Source organism: Nelumbo nucifera, chromosome 1, assembly GCF_055504915.1.
Source record: "Nelumbo nucifera cultivar China Antique chromosome 1, China Antique-T2T, whole genome shotgun sequence".
Taxonomy (NCBI): domain Eukaryota; kingdom Viridiplantae; phylum Streptophyta; class Magnoliopsida; order Proteales; family Nelumbonaceae; genus Nelumbo; species Nelumbo nucifera.
Genome location: NC_142649.1, coordinates 59,763,289 through 59,788,732, shown reverse-complemented (window position 1 = coordinate 59,788,732; position 25,444 = coordinate 59,763,289). Strand labels below are relative to the sequence as shown.

Genomic DNA, 25,444 nt, shown 5'->3' with positions numbered 1-25,444 from the left:
GTTGTGGTGCCTGTGATGCACAATTTTTTTTATTGAGTGGTTGTAAGAGGGCCTACTGTTGTGTTGTGGTGCTTGTGATGCTTATGTGGGTCGTAGGTGTGTGAAGTCAGCAGTAGTGTGAAAAAGAACAAGTGTGTGCTCCCACTGTTGTGTTTAAGGGCTGCAATAGGTGCTGAAGTATCAAACTGTGAACAACATCAATCAGCTTGTAGCTGAGAAGTAAGGTTAGAGGCAACTGTGAAAGAGTACAATGGCAGCAATAGGAGATGGCTACAATGATCAGAAACCTAATGTGGTAATTTCCTCCGACTACCTAGGGGTACAAATGACCTCAATTAAGCTGAATGGGGAGAACTATGTTCCATGGGCTAAATCAGTGGAATTGTTCTCAAGGCAAAGAAGAAAGTAAAGCATGTAAGAGATGAAAAGCCACCGGAGGACTCTCCAGGGTTTGATGATTGGGAGCAAGAAGATGCTCAAATCATGACTTGGCTGTGGAATAGTATGGAACCCAAAATTAGTGCCAACTTCATGTTCCTTGATACGGCTAAGGATATATGGGAGCATGCTAAGAAGCTATATTCTGGACAAGATAACACAACAAGAGTGTATCAACTTTATCAAGAGTATTTTGATTTACAACAAGGAACCAAAACACTAGAAGAGTACTATGCCAGCATGAAGAATATAAGGAATGAACTCAATGTCTATCACCCCCTTACTCCAGATATTAAAGTTCAGCAACAGCAAAGGGAGCAACTAGATGTTACAAGATTTTTAGTGGGGCTGAAGTCGGAATATGAACCAGTTAGAGCCCAAATATTGGGGGGCTCTACTCTTCCTACACTTGAGGAAGTATTCTCAAGGCTTCGTAGAATTTCTTTGGGACAGACAGAGAACTCCACACTGTCTGATAGATCAGCACTTGTGACAGCTCGAGGGGTTGGACATAGTACAAGAGGGGGAGGTCATGCTCCCTGAGGAGGCCGTGGCAGTTCCATGATTAGTCGGGGTGGTCGTGACTCAGGGGGAGGCCATGGCAGAGGGAAGAATAACTCTACAAGGAAATGTACTCATTGTGGTAGAGAGGGACACACAGTGAAATTCTGTTATGATCTACATGGCCCTCCCTCTAAATGGGCTAATCATGCTGTAGCAGGTGAGGTTGATATCAATGACAGTAAACCGGCAGACCGAACTCATCCCACATCTACATCTACCTCTGGGAGGGAAATGGTGAGTGTACCGCGTGATGAGTATGAACGGTTCCTTCAAACTACTTCACAGCATACCACTGCCACACTTGCCCAATCAGGTATTGCTTGCATGTCATCTAAAACCTCTCCCTGGATTATTGACTCTGGAGCCTCAGATCATATGACCGGGACTCCAGGTGTGTTCTCTTCTCTTTCTGAAACCTCCACATCACAAACTGTTACACTTGCCAATGGGTCCTCATCTCCCATATGTGGTGTTGGTAATGTTGACATGGCTTCTGTGCCCTTATCATCTGTTTTATATGTCCCTAAGTTTCCATTCAATCTCATGTCTGTTAGTAAAATAACCAAAGCTCTTAACTGTTCTGTTACCTTCTTTCCTTCCACTTGTGTTTTTCAAGATCTCAAGATGGGGAAAAAGATTGGTGGGGGGTATGAAGCTGGTGGACTGTATTATCTTGACGGTGGTGGATCTTCAATTGCTCTTCAGACTTCGCTTACTCCTCTACAATGGCATTGCCGACTGGGACATCCATCTCTCAAGGCTCTCAAGATTTTGGTCTCGTCATTGAGTCATTTGTCAGTTTTGCAATGTGATTCATGTCAGTTTGGGAAACATCGTCGTGTGTCCTTCAATCCAAGAGTTGAGAGTCGTATGTTGAGTCATTTTTTTTTGGTTCACTCAGATGTTTGGGGTCCAATCAAAATAGAGTCTTATAATGGGTACAAGTATTTTGTCTCCTTTATTGATGATTGTTCAAGAATGACATGGATTTACTTAATGAAAGAAAGAAGTGAATTGTTTTCCATTTTTCAAAAATTCCATGCTGAAATATGCACACAATTTGGTGTTCCAACCAAAATTCTCCGTTCAGATAATGGTCGTGAATATTTTCTTACTTCATTTCAACAGTATTTAGAACAGCATGGCATTATTCATCAGACATCATGTGCATACACCCCTCAACAAAATGGGGTAGTTGAACGGAAGAACCGTCAGCTTCTTGAAACTGCTCGGTCTATTCTTCACCACATGAATGTTCCTAAACGTTTTTGGAGTGATGCTGTACTCATTGCATGTTTTCTCATTAATCGGATGCCCTCCTTCATCCTTCATGGTCGGTCCCCCTTCTCTATCTTGTTTCCCACTTTATCTCCATTCCCATTAATTCCTCGTGTCTTTGGTTGTGTGTGCTTTGTCCACAATCTGAGCCCTGGAATAGACAAGCTAGATGCACGCTCAATTAAATGTGTCTTCCTTGGCTACTCACGGACTCAAAAGGGGTACAAGTGTTATAATCCCATTACCCGGAAGTGCTATGTCTGCCCTGATGTCACCTTTTTTGAGTCAGTCCCCTTCTTCTCAAGTCCTGAAGCGCCTTCGTCTCCACCCGCACTTCCTCTTCCTCTCCCTGTCAGTGATCCAGTTCCAGATGTTGTTGTTGGAGTAGACTCATCACCTCATCCCGTGCAGATCACCACCGAACGTCCACCAATTCAGCAAGTGTATACACGTCGAACGACACCAGCCCCTCCTCCAGCTTCTACCTCATCTGCGGATCCTCTCATGGCTCCTATTGTTGAACCTTCAAACCTTGACCTACCCATTGCCTTACGGAAAGGTAAACGCAGTTCTACCCTCCATCCCATTTCCAATTTTGTTTCATTATCTCGTCTTTCTACATCACATCGCCAGTTTGTTTCCCTTTTATCCTCTATTTCCATACCTAACAATGTTCAAGAATCTCTCAGTTCACCTGATTGGCGGCAGGCAATGGAAGAGGAACTTTCTGCTCTTCAACATACTCAAACGTGGGAACTTACTATTCTCCCACCTGGTAAGCATGTTGTGGGATGTAAATGGGTGTATACTGTGAAATACTTGCCAGATGGTAGTGTGGAGCGTCTGAAGGCCAGACTTGCTGCTAAAGGTTACTCATAGTTGTATGGAGTGGACTACATGGAGACATTCTCTCCGGTGGCTAAGATTGGTTCTGTTTGTGTACTAATTTCCCTGGCAGTTATGTATGATTGGCCTCTGTTTCAGCTTGATATAAAGAATGCCTTTCTCCATGGTGATCTTGTGGAGGAGGTATATATGGAGCAACCACCTGGGTTTGTTGCTCAGGGAAAGGATGGTAAGGTATGCAGATTGAAGAAGGCAATTTATGGGCTGAAACAATTGTCGCGTGCTTGGTTTGGGAAGTTCAGTGAAGTGGTGAAGAGTTTTGGAATGAAGTAGTGCCAGGTAGATCACTCAGTGTTCAGCTATGACTCAAAAGCTGGGAAGATTCTATTAGTGGTCTATGTGGATGATATTGTCATTACTGGCAGTGATAAATTGGGGATTGGCAAATTAAAGGTATTTCTGTAAAATCATTTCCAAACAAAAGATCTTGGAACATTGAAATATTTCTTGGGAATAGAGGTTGTCATGTCAAAACAAAGTGTAAATCTGTGCCAAAGAAAATATGTTCTTGATCTATTGGAAGAAACAGGACTGTTAGGTGCAAAACCGGCTGAGACCCCTATGGAACCAAATGTTAAGTTGAGCAGTGATACAGGAGAAGTATTTGAAGATCCTGGAAGGTATAGACGACTAGTGGGGAAACTAAACTATCTGACTATCACGAGACCCGACATATCCTTTGCAGTCAGTGTGGTGAGCCAATTCATGTAGGACCCTCGTATACCTCACTGGGATGCAATTCTTAGAATTGTGAGGTATCTGAAAGGAGCTCCAGGCCGTGGACTATTGTATAAACCAGGAGGAAAACTTGAAGTAGTGGGGTATACAGATGCAGACTGGGCAGGCTCAGTGAATGATAGAAGATCTACTACGGGCTATTGCACATTTCTTGGAGGAAATCTTGCGACATGGAAGAGTAAAAAGCAGACGGTTGTGGCCAGAAGTAGTGCTGAAGCTGAGTATAGGGCCATGGCACATACTACCTGTGAGTTAGTGTGGTTGAGGAATCTTCTACAAAAAATTGGGTTTCACATGGATAAACCTATGAGACTGTATTGTGACAACCAAGCTGCACTCCATATCTCATCCAATCATGTATTTCATGAGAGAACAAAACACATAGAGGTTGATTGCCACTTTGTGAGGGAGAAGGTCCTTGCTGGAGAGATGAACACAGAACATGTGGGCTCGAATGATCAATGGGCAGATTTGTTTACAAAAGCTCTAAACTCAGGGAAAGTGAACCATCTATGTAACAAGCTGGGATTATATGACATATATTCTCCAGCTTGAGGGGGAGTGTTAGAGTGAGCCGAATAGGGGTAGTTTAGTAATCTCATGTCAGTTAAGTACTTTGCTTATGTGGCTGTTTTATTAGAGTACTCTGCCCCACACTTAAGTGAGGGCAGTTTAGTCTTTGTAAGTGTAATTAGAACCTAATAAACATAAGGGGGTCGACTGAATGGTAGACTAATCAGTTTTGACTAAACCCTCCTGTTCTCTCTTTCTCTTGTCTTCTTCCTCATCTTCTTCCTTCTTCACTGGTTCGGATTACTGTAGCTGCTCCAAAACAGGAACAAATCCTTTAACGGTGAGTCAACTACCCAAATGTCCTCCCAAAAAAGGATAGAGTTGCCAAAACAAACTTCATACCTGATAAAATTGAGAAATTGAGGAATTGAGGAAGGGTGTAGTGAATAGCCTTCCAAGGTGCTGCTAGGTTAGCTTGCCTCGATACACTAGCATCCCATCCATTCTCTGACCTCCCATGAATGCTTCCCACCACCTCATGCCACAATCTCTCTCTTTCCAAAGGCCATCTCCACAACCATTTCCCTAACAGAGCATGATTCTTTCTAGTTACACTCCCAATTCCCAAACCCCCCTCTTCTTTACTTCTACACACAATTTCCCAATTAACCAAGTGATCCTTTTTTTCTTGTCCTGGCTCCCATAAGAAGTCTCTCATCAACTTCTCCAGTTTCCTAGCTTCCCTAACTGGTATCCTAAAGACAGACAAATAATAGGTAGGTAAGTTAGCCAAGGTAGCTCTTATTAGGGTAATTCTCCCTCCTAAAGAGATATAGTTCCTCTTCCATGAGACTAATCTCTTCTCAAACTTTTCTAACACTGGGGTCCAAAATTTACTCTCCCTAGGATTTGCCCCTAAGGAAGCCCTAAATATGACATAGGCCAAGCAGAGGTGGAACACTCAAGACACTCCGCAATAGCCTCGACCTCCCCTACCTCCAAGCAGCTCTTTTCCAGATTTATTCTCAAATTAGAGACACTTTCAAATCCTTTTATTAGCTCCTTTAGGTTTGCTACCTTTTCACTAAGACCTCCTTCACAAAAAATCATTAGGTCGTCTGCAAACTGAAGGTGGGTGACGGGGACTTGGTGTCTCCCTATTCTCCAACCCCTAATGGCATCTTCGCTGTCAGCCTTAGTAATGATCCTACTAATCACATCAGCTACTAAGGTAAAAAGGAAGGGTGAAAGTGGATCCCCTTGCCTGACACCCCTGCAAGCTGGAAAAAAGTCCCTCACCGTACCATTTACCAGAATAGAGTAGTGACAAGTACTGCCCAAAAATCCAACTACACCACTTGTCCCCAAATCCACCATTTCGCATAACCTCTAATAGAAACTCCCAGTCCACCAAATCATAGGCCTTTTCAAGATCCAATTTACAAATGAATCATTTCTTACTAGACCTTTTCATTTCCTCCACACACTCATTCGCTCTGATCTGTTATTTGTCGCCCTTGAATGAAAGCACCCTGTGTTTCACTAATGATGGGAGGGAGGACTGTTTTGATCCTCAATAGAGCACTTTAGCCAGAATTTTATAGATCCTTGTCACCAGACTAATAGGCCTATAATCTTTTGGGTGGTTGGCATCATTCTTCTTAGGTATCAAGGCCAAAAAGGTGGCATTAATTCCAGGGCTTATAGTGTGATTGTCTGCAAATTCCTTAAAGACTTCAGCTAGATCCTCTTTCAACACCTCCCAACAATCTTGATAAAAACCCATTGTAAAGCCATCTGAACCCGGAGCCTTGGATCTATCCATTAGAAAGACAGCTTTCTTAATCTCTTCTTCCTCGAAATCCCTTTCCAGCCACCTTACCACTCCTTCATCAATTCTTGGCCAATCCACCATTTCCATGATTGTTCTCTCACTCAAAGGCCTTCTATAAATCGATTTGAAGTGGTCCACAAATTTTCTGACTATGTCATCCTGGTTGTTAATCACCTCCTCTCCTATCTCTAGCTTGGTCACAAAATTCTTTCTTCGTCTCCCATTTGCCAAATCATGGAAGAATCTAGTGTTCCCATCGCCTTCCTTAATCCACTTGTGTCTAGATTTTTGTCTCCAACTGATTTCTTCCCTCAATAACACTTCTTCCAAATCCTTTTCTAATTGTCTCCTTAACACTTTGTCCTTCTCGGTCAGCCCATTGTGAGATTCCTTTACATCCAAATTCTCTATTCGAGAGATTAGGCCCAATTTTTGCTCCTCAATTCTACCAAACTGATCTCTATTCCACTCTTTTATTTTGGCTCTCAACCTTTTTAATTTCTTATGGAACTTGATCCCCTTCCATCTTACCCCCCTCTCCTCCTCACCCCACCACTCCTTCACTTTTTTCACAAAATTTGGATGGGTAAGCCACATATTTTCGAATCTAAAAGGTTTGGGTCCTATAGGAAAAGACTCAGTTCCTATTTAGATAGGATAGTGATCGGAGGTGACCCTGGGTAACGCCCTAGCAACCAAGTTTTCCAAACTATTCTCCCAAGCAAGGTTAAATAAGAATCTATCCAACTTCGAGCATAAAGGGGTTTCCTGAAGGTTGGACCAAGTGTAACTGGCTTGCAGCAGAGGTATTTCCTTCAGTTCACAATCTTCAACAAAACCATTAAATTTCCTCATGCTTGTTGAGATTACCTATTGGGATTACTGGTTTCATCAGAGAATCTAATGACATTAAAAATCCCCGCCCAGGCACCAAGGACCATCCCATAGCCCCTTGATTGCATATAGTTCCTCCCACATCTCATTCCTCTCTCTATAGAAATTAGGGCCATAAACATTGGTTAAGACCCATACACACCCATTTTCTACATTCTTGCACTTAATGGAAACTGAGAATCTGCTTATCAATTCTTCCACTACTTCCACCACATCCTCCCTCCACAGTGTTACAATCCCCCCCGAGGCTCCCCAAGAAGGAGACGAGCTCCAACCTAAACCTCTAGACCTCCAAAAACTCCTCACCCATCTCCCATCTAATTCCATCAGTTTGGATTCTTGTAACAGCACAATATCAGGTTTTTCCCTTCGGAGTAGGTCTTTGATCGCCCTTCTCTTCCTTGCACTCCCTAACCCTCTTACATTCCAGCTAATAATTTTCATCGAGACAAAATAGCAAAGGAACCCAATAAGAGGCCATATTCTCCTCATTTTAGGCCCTTCCTCCTATCCCCTCTACCACTGAATTCTAAATCCCCCTCAATGTCTGAAATTAGCCTTTCCACTTCAGATCTTTTTTTCTTATTTGTTCCTCTTTTCCCCCCCTTCCCAATACAGCAATCATCCTTTTTCTTTCCTTCATCCTTTCCAGCCAATGTTTGAGAAAGAATTTTACCCTGCTCACACTTATTTTGGCTACAGCATCTTTCTACGAGTCCTTCCTTTTTCTTTAGTTACCCATCATTGTACAGATCAACTCCCAAATTCTATCCGCCTCCCCCTTACTACTTCCTTCCAACACCCTCTCTCCTTCCACTATCACCCTCTCTCTTGCATCAAAACCTCCTGGATGGGAAGCTGGGATATCTGTTACAGGCATAGCGAACAAGTCAATACCTAAAACAGAATTGACACCCATACCTGATAGAACAGGGGTAGGACTAGAAACACTGGAAATGACTTGTTGACAGGCGGCAAATGGTTTTAAAGCCTTTCCCCTTTTTGGACAAGATTGTGAAGTAGACATGGTGAAAGAATCACTTCCTGACGACCTACCCACTTGGAAAACCTTTCTCTGTGTTTCCGACACTGGAATACCCGCATCCATCCTCACGGCCGATTCTTGTCCCTCTCCACCAACATCCTGTAATTCATTAGACTCAGGGTCAGCTCCCTCGACGAAGGGAGGAGGAGTTTTCACAGCTTTAGTACCATTTTCTTCACCATTTCTAGTCTTCCCGCCACCTGCCTCTTCAGTCTCTTCCTCCAAAAACAACAGCTCTGTATGCAAACTTTCTAATTCAAGAAAATCATTGTTGCTTTTCGGAGACAGACTTCCAAGACCTAGCGTTTCGTCTCTATCAGAATCGTCATTGTTGTTTTGTTCACTCAACCAATCTTCAAGCCTTGTTCTATTCATATCACTAGGCTTTAGGTATCTCGAGTTGCGCCTATCTGGTGAGAGACGGTTCACCAGGTTGGATGGGACCCACTGTAGAGAGCCTCGAGACTGCGAGTCTTGAGATTTTTTTGCGCCTGATCTATTCGATCGAGAGGAGGGGTTCGGGGTTGAAGAAGATAGACGCTTTATCTCGTCTATCAGCTCATCCCTCCTCCCAATCACGTGCTTACTTAACGTGTCCCTCGGCCCATCTGTCTTGTAATGGGCCTTGGGCTCAAGACTATAGGAGCCCAACTTTAAGGCCTTTACTTGAGATGCCTTCTCCGGCCCACCATAAAAGGGATCCACTCGATTGGGCCCTTCTTTTCGTCCCATGTGACCACTTAAAGAGTCACGCCCCCCTGTTTTAATGGTCGAACCAGCAACCTTCCCTATTTGAGGTTGCTGGTTCAGCCCTCTCCCTTTCGACACTGGAAAATTTGTCTATTTCCCCTGACACCACCTGCGCAAAGGATCTGCCATTTGTCATAACCTTTTTCTTGCTTTCTCCAAGTTTGACCTTCCAACTGCCCCAAAGCTTTTTGGCTTCCCAGAATTTGTTGGCCCTTCTTAGTGAAACATCCCTTCCCATTTGAATTACCCAATCTCACAAGTCCACGTAGTGCTTCTTCTTCCTCCTCCCATCCTACCATACGAGCCTCCTTCCACAGCCCTGCTTCAATGGAGGAAGCTAACCACACAGAGACAAAGCTCCCCTCTGTTCATACCTCTACCTTTCGTGGAATTTCTTCTGGCTTCACACCACTTAGCAAGATTGCTACTGAATAGAGATCGCCCCAGAAAGCACCTTTCAAGATTCCTCCACACAACACAGCTATAGACTCTTCTATTTCTTGTTTCCATAGATGGAATGGCAAGCCTATTACACGCACCACCACACCATCTTCGACAAAAAAATCCTTGGAGTTGGATGTTGGATTCCATTTGAAGACTGTGAATGATCCGAACTCAGCCTGAACATTGATAGCTGATATTTCCAAATCATTCTCTATTGGATCTAGGATGGCTTTACAGTTATCGAAGGGGGTTACTATGACTATTTTTATGCTTTTGTTATATGTTTTTATTATTTTATTAGGGTGGCATGGTATTTTGGTTTTTTTTTTGACAAGTATGGTATTTTGGTTATTGGTACATTTTTTTATAAGATCATATAAATACAGTTGTTTGGGGCGGCAGACTGATTCCTTTTTTCTGGCTCCCTTTTTTCATTCAGTCTCTTCTCTGTCTCTTTTCATACATTTCTGCCTCTCTTTTATTCTTTTCCTGTGATTTTTTCTTTCATTTTTCAACACTAAATAGGATCCTGGTAACAGACTGCTCAACAAGTTAACACAAATTCTGCAATGTAAGATTTAAAGCAGAATAGTTTTGTCAAAACTTAGTGGAATGGAGAATTATAAGGGCTTTTAAATTTGAGGAGGTCCTGTGCAGGATTGTCATTGAAAAACAAAAGAACTATTTACCGAGACAAACCAGGTAGTTTTTTAAATTTAGAAATGGGAAAGAGGAAAGGAAACTTGGATGTGCTGGAAGATGGTTTTAGAGTGGATTGATGCCTTTAGAATGTCAACCTACTCAAAAAAATCTTTAAACTATTTTAGAATATATTTGATGGAACATGATTGGCTGATGGTATATAAGACAGAACAAAGGCAGTGGAGTTCTTTTAATTTTCTTCTAATCAAGGATGTGCTGGTATGGAGTTGCCACAAACAAAGGGCACATCAAATAGTTAAGGTTGAACTTTTTCTTTGGAAAACAAAGGCTGCAATTCCCTATCCTAGCCTATGGCCTGACTTTTTGTGAGATTGCATCAATATCTTAAATTATAATCCAGCATCCCAGAGATTGAGATGATCAATCCTTACAATACAAAAACAAAAGGATCATGCAAGCATAGCCTCTCTCTCTCTCTCTCTCTCTCTCTCTCTCTCTCTCTCTCTCTCTCTCTCTCTCTCCAGTTACATTACAGACCCAAACATATGGTTTATGTTTATGGTTTACCATTTTCTTTGCTAATTTATCAATCAGCCAGTGAATTTGCAACCTCTGTACCGATATAAATGTTCGCCTGCATATTTCTTGACAACCACTTAAACTGCTTTATCTCATTCTTAAACATCCATAATGCATTCTCTGTTTTCACAAACCAACTTATCACCACCTTTGAATCGCCTTCAATGATTAGTTTCTCCACCCTCATCTCCATCGCTTTTTGTGTAACATAAATTACAGCCTCAAATTCTGCTATTATTGAGTCGCAATTAAAACAGATATTTTATCATCAACTAGTCAGCACTTAGAGAGTGACTAGTAATCACATTGACTAGAGGTCAAAACGACCAGTTATTATCACCTCACTGCATTGACAATGCTGCTTCTATGAGAATTGAACCATTGACTCTTTAATAAATATACTACATTCAATCGTATTTCCAAAAAATGGGAGGGGGAAGCTCCCAAAAGTGAGGCTGTAGAAGTATGCTGATCTATATGATAGCATATATATATATTTAAATATTGTCCAAACACACACCCAAAAATATATATTATCAGATCAGATAATCTCAGATTGGATGGGTGAATCCTTATTCTATCCAATTATAAACAGATTGAATTTGGATTAAATTAGTCAGATTGGATTCAAACTTGAATTTGGACAAACAGATATAGTTTGCAGCCTAGATGCAACTTGTGGGGGCTTGCTCTATTGGGTACACTTACCATTCTACACCAGCACAAAGTTAAGAGAACATCAAACTTATGATGACCCTCTGACATTGTAACTTCTAGAAAATATAAAATAAGATTCAACAAACATTTATTTATAGTAAAAAGAAAGTTAAAAAAATAAAAACGGATACATCATACATCTAGGTCACAAGATGTGTCCTAGATGCTCTATTGGAGGTAAGATCAATACTTTGGAACCAAGCAGATGTGTCCTATGTGGTAACAATTCTGAGAAGATGGAGCATCTATTTCTGCACTGCAGATTCAGTTGGGAAATTTGGATGAAAATGCTAGAGGTTTTTGGAGTTCAGTTGTGCCTCTCAAGGAATGTATTGGAAATGTTACAAGGTTGGGGTCTGAGGGGTTTGTCAAGGAGAGGCAAGATTGTTTGGAAGGTGTTGCCAACGGTTGTAGTGTGGTCAATCTGGTCCGAAAGAAATTTGAGGCTTTTTTAAGACAATTTGAGGTTAGAGGAGAAAGTCTTAAAGAGCATTTGGGGAAGGTTATACTCTTGGGTGGCAACTCACAAATTGTTCAAGAATTGTCCTTATAACTCTTTTTTGGAGCACAGTAATCTTTCTGTATGATATTCATATAGTGGTTTTTTGGGATGTACAGTGTTATTGTCTTGCCCAATGCTTCACTGAGCAAGGTTGTATCTTTTCAGTTTGATTTAATGAAATACTTTACCTTTTCTCTCAAAAAAAATCAAAAAAAAAAATATCAACACTTTGGAAAACATGCAAAAGAAGAGAACTTATATGTATTTGTCCCCAAACCGCTGTATTTTGTGTAAAGTGAAGAGTGAGGACTATCAACATTTGTTGATATCTTGTTCTTTTGCTGCCAGTATTTGGAATTGGGTTTTAATGTTATTTGGGTCATTGGGTGTAGGTGGAACTTGCCCTCTGAAGTAAATCTACTTTTTGAACCGTCTTCCTTTGGGCGACTAACAAAGAGAGGAAATTTAATGTAGAAGTATACCAGGGCAGCTAACTTGTGGACAATTTGGGAGGAGAGGAATACTAGAATATTTCAAGAAAATGAAAGAAGCCTTGTTGAAGTAAATGAGTGTATAATGACAAGGACAACCTTTTGGCTGAAAACTTCAGACCTGTTCATGATTTTTTTTTTTTTTTTTGATCAACTTGTTCGTGAATCGTGCTTATGATGATTTAAAGAGAAATTGGGCAGTAATGGCATCCACAGCCTCCACAAAGAATAGACTACAAGCAGAATGAAAACCCCCTCCGGAAGGAGTAGTAAAACTGAATTTTGACAGAAGCAGTCAAGGTAATCCAGGGCCCTCAAGTAATAGGAGGGTTCTGAGAGATAAGGATAGCAACATCCTATCTTTATTCTCAGGACCAACGGGAGTTGGTGACTCTACAAGGGCTGAGATACTAGCAGTGGTACAAGGTATACATGTTGCTAGTCAACTTGGAGTTGAGAACTTGATAGTTGAAGGGGACTCCAAGGTGGTAGTGGGCTGGCTGTCAAGTTCAAAAACAGCCTTTTGGGGTTACAGGGATCTTCTAAAGAAAGTTAATTCGCTTACAAAGAATATGTTAGTTTTTAGTGGGTCAGCAGATTGGCAAATGTCATGGCATTCTTTGGCAAAACAAGGGGTATCAAGGGGTGATCTGTTTTGGGTCACCTTATAATTGTAATTCAGGCTAGAGTGTGCTTATTTGCTCAGTTCTAAGAAAATTATCCAGTGAGTGCATCATGTTCTTGCTACCTCAAATGGCGCACTAACAACCCACTAACATATGAAAAAATAGAGATTGCCTCCAAGGTAGCCTAACATGTTGAATGATGAATTCACGTGACCACAACACTTTCATGTGACCCTCCAATGAAACACAAGCATGCTATCTATCAAATGAAAAACCAAATCATTGAATGAGTGCAAGCCTACGTAATTTGGCTTCAATGAGTTCACATGGTCACAACACTTCCTTGTAACCCTACAATAAAACACAAACATGCTAACAAAGAAATGAAAAATCGAATCACCCAATGAGTGCATGCCTTTTCCCTACCAAAAATAGTACAAAAATAACCCACTAACACGTAAAAAATAGAGACTGCCTCTAAGGTTTACTACTATGATAATCAAAGAATGCCAGGGTAGCCTAACATGTATTGTGATGTGTTCACATAATACTTTCTTGTGGCCTTCTAATAAAATACTAGCATGCTATCAATCAAAGAAAAAACAAATCACCCAATGATGCATGCATGAGCGATTTGGTTTCGATGAGTTCATGTGGCTACAACAATTTCTTGTGACCCTCCAACAAGTCACAAGCATGCCAATAAAATACTAACATGCTATTAATCAAATTTAAAACCAATAAAACATAGACATCCTATCAATCAAACAAAGAGGCAACCCGGGCCCTTCAGGTATAGGAGGAGTATTCAGAGATGAAAATGGCAGAATTGTGGCTTTATTTTCAAGACCAATAGGAGTGGAGGACTCATTGAGAGCGGAGGTGATGGCCTTGATTCAAGGTGTAAGATATGCCAAACAATTAGAGTTACACCAAATTGAGATAGAGGGAGACTAAATTATTGATTGAGTGGCTACAATCTAGTAAGTTGGGAGCCTGGATTATAGACAGCATAAGGGAAATCCTCAACATAACAAGGGAGATCGGTGCATGCTTCAAATGGACAAGGAGATCAGCTAATGGTTTAGCTGGCACGTTGGTTAAACAAGGGACTGTGAGGGAGAGAATGTTCTGGACAGTTTTGTAAGAAAGATTACTAGGGGCTCAACTCCTACTTAGGGGTTGACAGCTGTACTTAAATCTGGAAAGTTATTCTTAAGTTGTATTAATGAAGTTACCATTTCCAATCAAAAAAAATCCTATCAATCAAACAAAAGACAAAATTACCCAATAAGTGCATGCTTGTTGTCACTACCCCAAGTGATACATGAACTAATTGCTATCAAATGAAAACTACAGACTATTTCTAGGATCCACTACCTTACTAGGAATTTTAAGAAATACGAAGGTAGCCTAATATGTGGAACATTAAATTCACATAATCATTACAATTTCTTATGGCCTCCAAGAAAATGTGAACATGCTATAAACCAAATCACCCAGTGAATGCATGCTTGGGTGATTTTGCTTTGATGAGCTCAAATAGTCACAACAGTTTCTTGAACCACCCAATAAGGTTGCATACATCTGTCCCTCCCCAGACCCCACATTGGTAGGAGCCCTGTGCATTGGACTGCCCTTTGTCCAATAAAACATAGACATGCAGCTATCAATCATATGAAAATCCAAAGAATTGTTTGGTTGGTTAATAAAAAACAAACTATAATGCTTACCTTCAAGGATGGAATAAGAGCAAACACTTCATCAACTGTTTCTGGAAAAATATTGCCAATCATGCACATCTGCAGTCAGAACTATGAAATCAGGAATGGACGCATCACACAGAGGAATTAAGTCATTTGTGCTGAGCTCCAAACCTCGCCATCAGAGACACCATGTCTTTTGAGTGGCCTAAAATATGAGTTAATTCTTCAAAAAAATTTAGCCACGAGGTTAAAGGTTGTCAAAATATCAAATTAAAGGATACTCAAGCACTTGTTGCACAGATGTATGACTTGTATACTGGTTACTGGTTTTGGCATATTGCAGACCATTGTCAAATGATCTGAAAAGCAAACACGTCCCCAGAAAGAAAACTCAGACATCAAGAAATTCCATAATTCACAATAAGTAGAAATTCTATCATTCATTAAAAAAAGGAAAAAAGAAAGAAAGAAAGAAAGATGAGATTAGATGAAATGAAGAACTTAAAAACTTTAAATGAATTTCTTACGTAGGCATCTTAAATGTTGGATCTTCAGATAGTATGACCAACTGTTCCTGGATTCCTTGTAAAATAATTGCTGCCTCACAATCTAACAGGCATTCAGTGTTCTTCGGAAGTTCTGATTTTTTTTGAAGATCAGTAAAAAAGAAAACTTGTATTAAATTAAAAATCTTTTTACAAAGACAATGGTTCGAGTTTTTTAAGGTATTGTACTAAAGACAAGAAATAAATACTATGCTTTAGCCATGTGAACCAAGGATCTTTACATGGAGCTATACAATAGAGACTATTGCTGTTAAAAAAAAGAGTATATCCTTGTCAAAAAAAAATATCCACCATGTGGCAGTCCATTGAATTATTTATGGACTGACAGCCAGAAACACAACTTTCCTTTCATCTTTCTTAACACCTCTTTCCATGTGCAGTCCTTGTTCTCAAAAGCCTTAACATTCCCTTCATCCGTACAACCCAAACACAACCATAGGTATTAATCCCCACACAACTTCCCCTTTCCTACTGAAGCCCATAAGCAGCCAGCTTAGCAGAAAATTGCTGATGGATTCAGGAAAGCACACTTCGCAACCAAATGTAGCTAATAAGAGAGAATAACACCAAAGCCTTGTTGAGAAAGAACAATGCAGGTGTGAGGCAGTGGTCAGTGGATTTCTGAAAGTTGGAAAGGGAATGCCACTAATGATAACACTTAGGGCTTGGGAAGAGAGAACTGAGGTGAAGAAGCTCTGCAAGAAAGATCTGGGGGAAATTGCAAGCTGAGGGAATTAGGGTTTCTCGATGAGGAAGATGGTATCTCTCAAGGTGGTGAGATCGGAGTAAATCAGCTTATTGACTGGAATATGAACAAATGTCCCTCAAGGTGTTCTGTCACCTGAATATATAGAAAATCCTGCCATGCAGATCATGTGTGATCTGAATGATTCTGGAATATTCTTTTGTCAGAAAGTAGTTCAGTTGGTTACACCAGCTCACATAAGTGGGTACAAACAAGGGCACTAAGGAGAACCAGTACTGAACAACGTGCTTTTCCCAATCTCTCACACGAACCCACCACATGTCACCATCTTGAACCTCACTTCACAGTTATGTTATCGTGCACTGGGTACTAAGATAACAGATTCAAAGTAGTTGGGAAACCTAGGCAAAGGATTTCACACACTTGGGATAGGGATTCGCATAGTAGACCAATGGCATGGACATGTCCATGCCCTTACAGCAGGAAAATATGGTTTGCAGACTTCAAAACAGAAGCACATGAAGCAGTTGGCATTCTCCAAGCTCAGCCTCTGCTTAGAAGTTTAACAAAGGTGAACACTTTTCTGGAGTTGCTGTCCGATCCAGAAACTTCACTTTTCTGGAGATGGTGACAGCAGCTATTGCATGGAGAAAATGGACCCAAAGGAAAGATGTTTTTCCATCTTCCTGTCAAAGGTGAGACACTTTTCTGGAGTTGCTTTCCTACTCAAACCCTGAACTGGCCAGGCTGAAAGCAGCTCATTAAGAGGCCAAGGCATTGCCCAGGTTAGGTTAACCACCCTCAAGAAGTGCAACCAGAGCCCCTGGCCCTGGGCTAGTTGGCAGTGGACAATAAAGTGATCAACATTTTCTAGGTCCTGTCTACACATCCCACACGCTTGATCTTGGAAGTTGAATCTGCAGGCCTCATCTCAGCAGCAGCTCCGTCATTGCACTGTTGTTAATTCAGATCTCTTGAAATTTCTGCAGCAGCTCCATTGTTGTAGCCACTTCCTAGTCATTTAAATATCATCTGAACTGGGGATGCCATTCTGTAGTTTCATTGTAAAGTTATCTGCCACCCTTGCTTCCTTGTTAAGTGGTATTTCAAATAAAAATGGAAAGATCTCCATAAGCGGTCTGTCATTACACCACGTCTTTCAAAAACCTCACTCTTGTACCCCCCCCCCCACTTCATACTTGAAAAGGTGTTCACTTTTCATGGATATACTCCATATTCCTTGATCCATATTTCGCCGTGATAACTCATCACCATAGACTATTTGGCTGCTTGTTATACCTCCAAAACCTTTTTTTTTTATCAATGACAGAATGTTTTATTAGAATATAAAAATTGTGAAACTTTGAGTACAAGAGAGGGGAGGTAAAATATCTTAACTCCCCCACAACAGAGAACAAGAAGGAAAGCTAAAAAGTGGCCCAAAACAAAGAATCCTTAAGCACCCCTTGCTTGGCTAACCCATCAGCCATGGAATTAGCACTTCTCTTCACCCAGCTGTACTTCACCTCAATATCCCTACTCAGCCATTTAAGTTTTTTTCTTTTCATTTCTGTAGCTCCACAAACCATTGCTGTCTTCCTTCAACCACCTAATTAACACCTCCAAAACCTTTTCCCCAGGAGGACTATGATGCTTCAACATGAAAGTTTCTTTGGGGAATACATACATTTTGGTTGGGGCTCTTTCATACTAAATAAACACTAGCTGATGTAAAACCAGGAAGAAGGGAAACAAGGAAGATGGGCTTTCACGTGTGGAGCCAACTGGGCTTCTATTGGTCTCACTAGCATAGGTGATCTCTAGAGAAGGCCCTAACCAAGAGATTGATGGCTTGGCGCATTGACAGAGTCAACAGTTCAAAGAGCTTAGGTTTTTAAGTAAGTTAAATTACAAATTATTTCACTTTTCTTCCAACATGTTTTTCAAGGGCCCCGACTTGTTTGTTAGAGGTTACTGAGCTATCCATCCCATGGGACCAAGATCTTGAAAACCCAATACATTTTGAGTGAGTCATAGCTTTTTTTTATGAATAATTAGAGATTTATTAAAAATTTTATGTAAAGACTTTACAATCATCCCTTAGAGAGGCACGAGCTGCTACCTCTCATACAAGTAAAAGCATATTACAATTGTGCCCTGAATAGACTAGACCTGTTCACCCCTTGTTTGGCCAAGGCATCCGACATCCCATTTGCTGATCTTCTCACCCATTGTATCCTTAAATTCATATTCCTGGTTAGCCAAATAATCTTCATTTCACTTCTGTAGCACCACATTATAGACTCCGGGTTCCTTAGCCATTCTACCACCACTTTCGAGTCCCCTTCTATCACCACATTTGTCAAATCCAGCTCACTAACTATCTGCACCCCTTGAATTGCAGAAAGCAATTCAGCTTTGAGAGAGTCCCCCATACCCACAGGGCCAGAAAATATTGATATAATTTTACCTTCTCAACCTCTCACCATCCCTCCAATTCCACATGGGCTTGGATTACCTCGGCTACTCCCATCAAAATTCAGTTTAACAAAACCTCCAGTTGGTGGTGTCCAGACCACCTCCACTCTGTCCTTTCTCTTAGAACTTTTAGCGACTATCTCCCAATTCCTCCAAATATCATCAAAGGAAAACTAGGAGAACAATTCCAGAGTCTTGATCCAGTGGATCACCCTAACCACACAAATCCTGATTTCTTCCTTGCTTCTCTCCTTCTCTGAGAAGATTCTTGCATTTCTCTCTTCCCAAATGGTCCAAATCAAGGCTGCTCTGACACATCTCCACATTATCCTCCCTCTCATCTTAGGCCAAGTAAAACAGGAGGGATCAAATAGCATAGTAACCTTCGTAGGTAACGTCCACCTGCACCCAAACAAAGAAGAAAACCAAAGCCAAAACTCTGCAACAAAGGGGCAGAAAATCAGTAAATGACAACAACTCTCATTACTTGATTTGCATAAGAAACACCAGTTTGGGGAGAGGCACGAATTAGGTCTTCTCTTTTGAAGCAGGTCCATAGTATTTATCTTCCTGTGAACTACTTCCCAGCAGAAAGCTCTTACCTTGGTTGGAGTGGGTCTACACCAAACTCTTTGACTAGAAAGGAAGGAACTGAGGAATCACAAAATGTCTTGAACAAAGAAGCACAAGAGAACAATCCCTTAGGGTTGGGGGCCCAAATCTGCTTATCAGGTTTACCGGGTTCCAAGTAAACATTTTGATAGTAATAGGGTGAAAGTCTATGATGGGACTAGAAAGTTTCTACCTTTTGGGTCTATTTTTTAGAGTTATCTTTTATTTATCTAGTTATAGTATATTAGTAATGGGTTGTTAGAGTTACAAATTGGCTTATATATTTGACTGTCCTTGTGGGTTATATATTAGTTTACCCTATTTCCAATGCAATGAGGAGTTAATTCTGGTTAGCTTGCTAGTTGGAATTGGAGTCACTAAAGGGATATCTGAGCCCTTACATTGAGTCTATAAACAGTCATTATAATTGAAGATTAGAAGATTTTATTTGATGCACACTAGTTTAGAGAATTCTGGTTGTAGTCAAGTATTTCTTATCTCTAGTTTAGTGAATTCTAGTTCTAGCCAGGCATTTCTTTTCTCTTCTCTATTATTTCTCTACATAGCCAACCACATAAATTGGGATAAGGCATGAATGATGATGATGATGATATTATTTTTCTACATATCATTAACATCATCATCTTGGGTTTTCTTCTTTCTTATTGCTAAAATCTCTATTTAGCAACACATTCATACAGTCTCGCCAGCTATATTCTATATTTCATCATTAACTTGTCATCATGTTCACATATTCTGCTGCATTGAAATTAGTTTATCATATATGAACCACAAATAACTCACAATTTAGACCAGGAAGATAGCAAATTTTGTGGATTCCTAGCAACAAGTTGTTTCCATTAATAACTTGCAACCTTGAACCTTAAATTTAAACCAGTTTGCTCTGGGGAGGGAGTCCTGTTGATGCTTTAGTGCAAGGCAGGACTTAGGAGACCAAGATAATATACTATTTTTGTATGGTTTCTTGAAACCATTGATCTTTTGGTAGCTTGCACATCTAAACTTGGTAAAGTTTCCACCTTAGAGATTTTCTCCTCAAAAAGTGTTGCTTATTGAGAAAGTCATTAATCACTATGCAGTGCTAGTTTGGGGCTCCCACATCCCATATAGGGGTATTGGGAGGATTAGACCGGAAACAATTCAAACAATCAAATAATTTAAAGCACAAATTAAATCTCAAGGACACAGCAACTTTTTGGAAAATTTTGAGGCATATTTCTTTAGCATGTTTTCCCTTCTAGACCAGAAAGAAATGCAGGAGTGTAAAGATAATAGAGGGGGGGAGTCCAAATGCAGTAGTGCATAGCAATTGCTGATCAAAAAACTAATAAACACAACAACAGGAAAATGCAGTAGCTGAGAATTCAGAAGCAATCTATTACCCAAAATAACCCTGAAGCAACCATTCAAGACAACGTTAAATTGGAAACATATTTAATTATGTAGCTACTAAAAGGTAAAGCATCCAAAGAACTGCAAACTTATCGTGCAATTACTATCACATATGATTATACTGAAATTAACACATGTCCACAAAATACAAAGTATAAAAAGAAAGGCTGATCATACAAGACAAATACCAACCATCTTCGATTTTCAGTTCAGGAATGGTAGGTCCTTTTGATACTGTACTCTTTCCTCTATCTTTCTCCTCTCTCTTCTCTCTTCTATCTCTTCTCTCTTCTCTTCTTATCTTCTCTTCTTCTCCTCTCTTCTATCTAATCTCTCTATCTCTCTCTTCTCTTATCTATCTTTCTCTATCTTGCTAGCTTTCACTGTCTTATCTCCCTTTCCTCCTTTGCCCCAATCTCCTAAACAATCATAAAGTACGCATTACAGATTATTAAAATGTAAGCAGAATGCTTATGCAAAACAGAAATATATCCGAGAGACCCTTGATATCCCAATCACAACATGCAGCCAAGGAAAAGCCTGGAGAGAAATGAATAAAAAGTGTAAAAGGTTCAAACCTTTTGAAACTGGAGAACCAAACGAGAATTTTCCACCCGACTTTGATGAGTTGCTGATTTTTGCGTTGGATGACTCTAAAGAAAAACGGAATGAAGATATTTGTGGGAAAAAGACCCATTAAAGTTCCACTTCGAAGAGTTCAAAGAAAGTCAAAAAAATAAAGACAAATGAGATAAAAGAATCATACCTTTTGAAGCAACACTTGCAGGCATGACTTTTCCACCTGATTTTAATGGAGTATCAATCTCTGCTTCTGGTTATTCCAAAGAAAAAGTGAGAAAGAAAGTTTCATTTGGTGAACAAGTAATGTTGAAATGTGAAGTTTAGCATCGTAACAACATATAAAAACACTAAATTCGCGGCAGAGGCGCGCAGAGCCAAAACAATGCACACTATGTGAAAATGAAAAGCAAATGGCAAATGATGCAGTAACCTTCAGGATCAGATGTATCAAACCGAATTGTCCTTCCCTTCTTTGACGAAGTTCCATCTTTCCCCTTCGCCGCTGCTACAAAATAAATAAATAAATAAATAAATAAAATACTAAAAGAGGGGAAAAAATAAAAACACTTATTGCAACGAACGAGGAGGGAGAAAATTAGAAAAAATTTGTTCGTTGATATGGAAAAGTCGAACTCCCTTTTCCAGCATTTGTGCTTCTGGCCTCCCTTAAAAAGGCTCAGTAGACATTTGCTTGGTTCCTGTTCCCGCGGCTTTGGTGAAAGAGTTTTTATGCTGCCAACTGGTCAAAACCATCCTCCAAGGACTAAGATAGCAGAAAAACATGTTAAGCTAATGACCCATTGTTTCTCTCGATCATAAAGAAGTGACGGAAATATGTCCAAAAAACCATCGGAAATCCATGCAACAGAAATCCTGGGCCTTTGATATCGATATTAATAACCCCGCATTTCCGAACTTGGCAACCAAATTACGAGGTTCTCAAGCAGTAATGAAATGCGAATAGAGCACTGACAAACTCTCTTCAAGCTGAACAGAAACCCTAGTTTTATGGTCTTAGCAATTGCATTACAATATTTAGTCCAATTAAGGTGTTGCGTCTGTGTGCTCCGTCGGAAACCGGAGGAGCTTCAACGAAAAAAGTTAAAAAAGAAGAAGAAGAAGAAGAAGAAGAAGAAGATAAATGAGAAGACTCAAACCTTCCTTTTTACCGGATGACGACTTAAGCGAAGATTTCATGTTAAACCCTTTCTCTCCTTTCCCCGCCATAACGGAACCCAGTAAGCAGGATTCAGCAGACCAACTTCTAGCTTGTATATGCTTTTCAGAGATAGAGGGAGCCTCTTTACCTTTTTCCCTCCACCGCAACGTCACTTGTGTATAGGCAATCAAGCCTCAAAGTATCGGAAATTTATTAGTGTATCGGAAATACAATTTTAATAGACGTATATAATACATCTGAAAATATTATAAATACTTTAATAAATCATAAAAATACAACAATGAGAAAAACCTTATAATTAAGTATAATTTAATAGTTTTATGAAGAAATATATTATAGTTAACTATAATTTCATTAAAAATCTTATAATTAAGTATAATTTATAAATTATAATTCTTAAGTTTTAATGTTTTATGGGATGAGAAAAACCCAACTCTCCTATCCAACTATAAAGCATGCATTAGCACAACTTCTATGTGAAAATATAATTAATAATTATATATTATTTATTATTTATTTTCAAAAATTATAAAAAACAAATAAATATTATATAATATATTTAAAAAAATAGTTATTAAAGAAGAAATTTCAATTGCTTTATGGATATGGTAGATCATCTATATAATTATAATATATTTAATCATTGTAATCAAATGATAAAATATAACTAATTATTTATTTATTTTCTAATTCTAAAAATATAAAAATACAAAAAATAATAATTATTAAAGAAGAAATTTCAATTGGTCTATGGATATGATAGATCATACATATAATTATAATATATTCAATTGTTGTGATCAAATGATAAAATATAACTAATTATATATTTATTTTCTAATTCCAAAAATATAAAAAATAATTATTAAAGAAGAAATTTCAATTGGTCTATGGATATGATAGATCATCCATAGAATTATAATATATTCAATTATTGTGATCAAATGATAAAATATAATTAATTATTATTTTTTAATTCTAAAAATATAAAAAAATAAAAAATATATTAAAGAAGAAATTTCAATTACTCTATGGATATGATAGATAAATCCATAGACCTAAATATATTTAATCTTTATAGGTAGAGAGAAAATTACATTTTCAAATTTTTTTGTTAATTTATATTTCCCCAAATATCTTCATGAAATTTTCATAAATCTACTAATAACACAAGAAATTTGTGATTTTGAATGTATGAAATGTAGATCAACATAAATTTAATCATTCAAGAAAAAAAGAAATCACAAAATATTATAAAAGATTGAAAAGTTTTACCTATTTTTTCAAATTTTGAAAAATCTTAAAAAAAAAGTTTAATGATTCACACTTGTTTCTTGCAAAATTTTGCAAATCTAGAACTCTATGAATGAAGTTTGGAGTTTTAGAGTCATTTAGGGGTGAAAGAAGGCTTATTTCAAGGAAAAGAAGTTTGTTTTCCCCCCTTTAATTTTTTTTTTAGTTTTTGGCCGTATCTTTTTCGTCGATACGCCCTCGATACACCCCGATACAGGTTCGATACGCATGAAAAAAGATGAAACATCCTATTTCCATGTGCATCTTGTATCAATTTTTCAAAGATACGATACAATATGCCCCGTATCGGGCATATCGTATCGAAATTTTAAACCTTGTTGGCAACTCCCAAAGTGGAACCATAGTATCCGAACCGAGGATCCAGTGTGTTTAGACTCGAAGAGAAAATTTTTACGTCATTCATTGCTCAATTGGCCATTTATTAAAACACCCCTTGTAGTTTCATTAATTTAGTAAAACTTACTATGTTTTATTAAAAAATTCTTTACACAGTTTATAATTAATTTATTTAATCGACCTTTTATTAGATGAAAATAGAAAATGACAGTTTACACCTTAATATCCATTCAAATGAATTTAATCAAAACAAACTAAAAGCAAAAATGTCATTTTTGACCTTAATAAAATATGGACACCCACTCTATTTTTCTTTATTTGGTTAATTTTGTTTTATACAAAAAGTGTTATGAATACTTATGGAAGAAACAACCATGAATCATACCTTTGAACATTTTTCACTTAGTTTAAGGGTATTTTTGGAATAAATAACCATGGGTTCGTGCCCTTGAACATTTTCTAATTACTTTAGGTGATTATGTATTCATGTTACTATTTTCATATGGCAAAACGAATCAATGTTTTAAAAACGGACCCAAAGGTCGAACCGTTTTTATCTCCGAGTCATGGGTCACTTGTTTGACCGACTGGGTCAATGGCGGTTGAAAACATTGAAACAAATGGTTCTTAATGAAAGGTCAATTAAGTAAATAGGTTGCAAACTATAAGAGGTATTGTACAATTGTGGATTGGGGTGCAATAATGCACTGAACTGGATTTTACATTGTTGCCAAATGTAGCCCAAGGAACACCAAAGTTAATTATGTGAGTTTTTCATTTCCCAATTTTTTTCTTTTTCTAATGTATCTACTGATTCATCTATCAATCTTCCTGGTTTGGTGATTTGCAACATGTTAGAATTAAAACTTTTGTGGTTTAAGTACTTCTAAGTTGAATTGATTTCCACTCTTTATAGAGATGGTTTACAAGAGCTTGATTTTTAATGGAGATCTCTAAATACATTTTACATTCAAATATAACATCTACCTACAAGATCTGACCTAGATGCCCAACTAGATTCTTGTGTTTTTCCCTCAAAGCTTTCAATTAAAGTTCTAGCATTCATAAGTGGAATTTATAAATGAGAAAAGATGGATGGTTTCTTCTGTCCCATAATGGATGCAGCTGAACTAAGATGAACTGAATATTTACTTGCATGTTCTATTATTTCATAATATGCCCCAAAAGAATCCCCACACGCACAACTTAAGTTCTACTGTTTCTACTAAGTCAAGACAAGTAGAACCAGATTTTTACTCACGTGTTCTATTATTTCTTCTTTGTTAAAAGATAATTGGTCTTACATGTAGAGTTTGGGCAGCTTTTAAAGCTTATTAGGCTCCGATTCATGTAGACGGAGCATTCTCAAGCCTGCTTCTTTCCTAGATTTCTTTTTTGGTTTTTTCACTGGCTTTTTCTTGTTTTTGTTCCTATATCCATAGCAATTGTGATCGGGTAAGATGAAGAGCTTAATTTCTGTTTTGAATGTGAATCGATTACAAGGAGTAGTCAGTTGTGGCTAGTGGCAATGACTTGGTGGTTGATAGGTGGATGGACCATTCATAGGAA

General features: G+C 38.8%; 1 protein-coding gene across 4 annotated transcripts in view; it reads right to left on the bottom strand.

The window, feature by feature from the left end:
- Nucleotides 1-22,391, bottom strand: part of LOC104589806 (DNA-directed RNA polymerases IV and V subunit 4) — a 45,523-nt gene extending 23,132 nt beyond the window's left edge. For 2 of the 4 annotated variants that reach the window (XM_010248242.3, XM_010248245.3), the window contains exons 1-10: nucleotides 22,203-22,391; nucleotides 21,476-21,550; nucleotides 21,230-21,295; nucleotides 21,042-21,116; nucleotides 20,836-20,882; nucleotides 20,656-20,710; nucleotides 15,216-15,327; nucleotides 14,970-15,047; nucleotides 14,860-14,893; nucleotides 14,716-14,784 (exon numbers count right to left, since the gene is read on the bottom strand). In XM_010248242.3, coding sequence (XP_010246544.1) covers nucleotides 14,716-14,784; nucleotides 14,860-14,893; nucleotides 14,970-15,047; nucleotides 15,216-15,327; nucleotides 20,656-20,710; nucleotides 20,836-20,882; nucleotides 21,042-21,116; nucleotides 21,230-21,295; nucleotides 21,476-21,550; nucleotides 22,203-22,272 — 681 coding nt within the window. In that variant the 5' untranslated portion in view covers nucleotides 22,273-22,391. The remainder of the gene's footprint in view (nucleotides 1-14,715; nucleotides 14,785-14,859; nucleotides 14,894-14,969; nucleotides 15,048-15,215; nucleotides 15,328-20,655; nucleotides 20,711-20,835; nucleotides 20,883-21,041; nucleotides 21,117-21,229; nucleotides 21,296-21,475; nucleotides 21,551-22,202) is intronic. The other 2 variants (XM_010248244.3, XM_088899245.1) reach the window with 2 other exon arrangements.
- Between the last annotated feature and the right edge of the window lie 3,053 nt (nucleotides 22,392-25,444).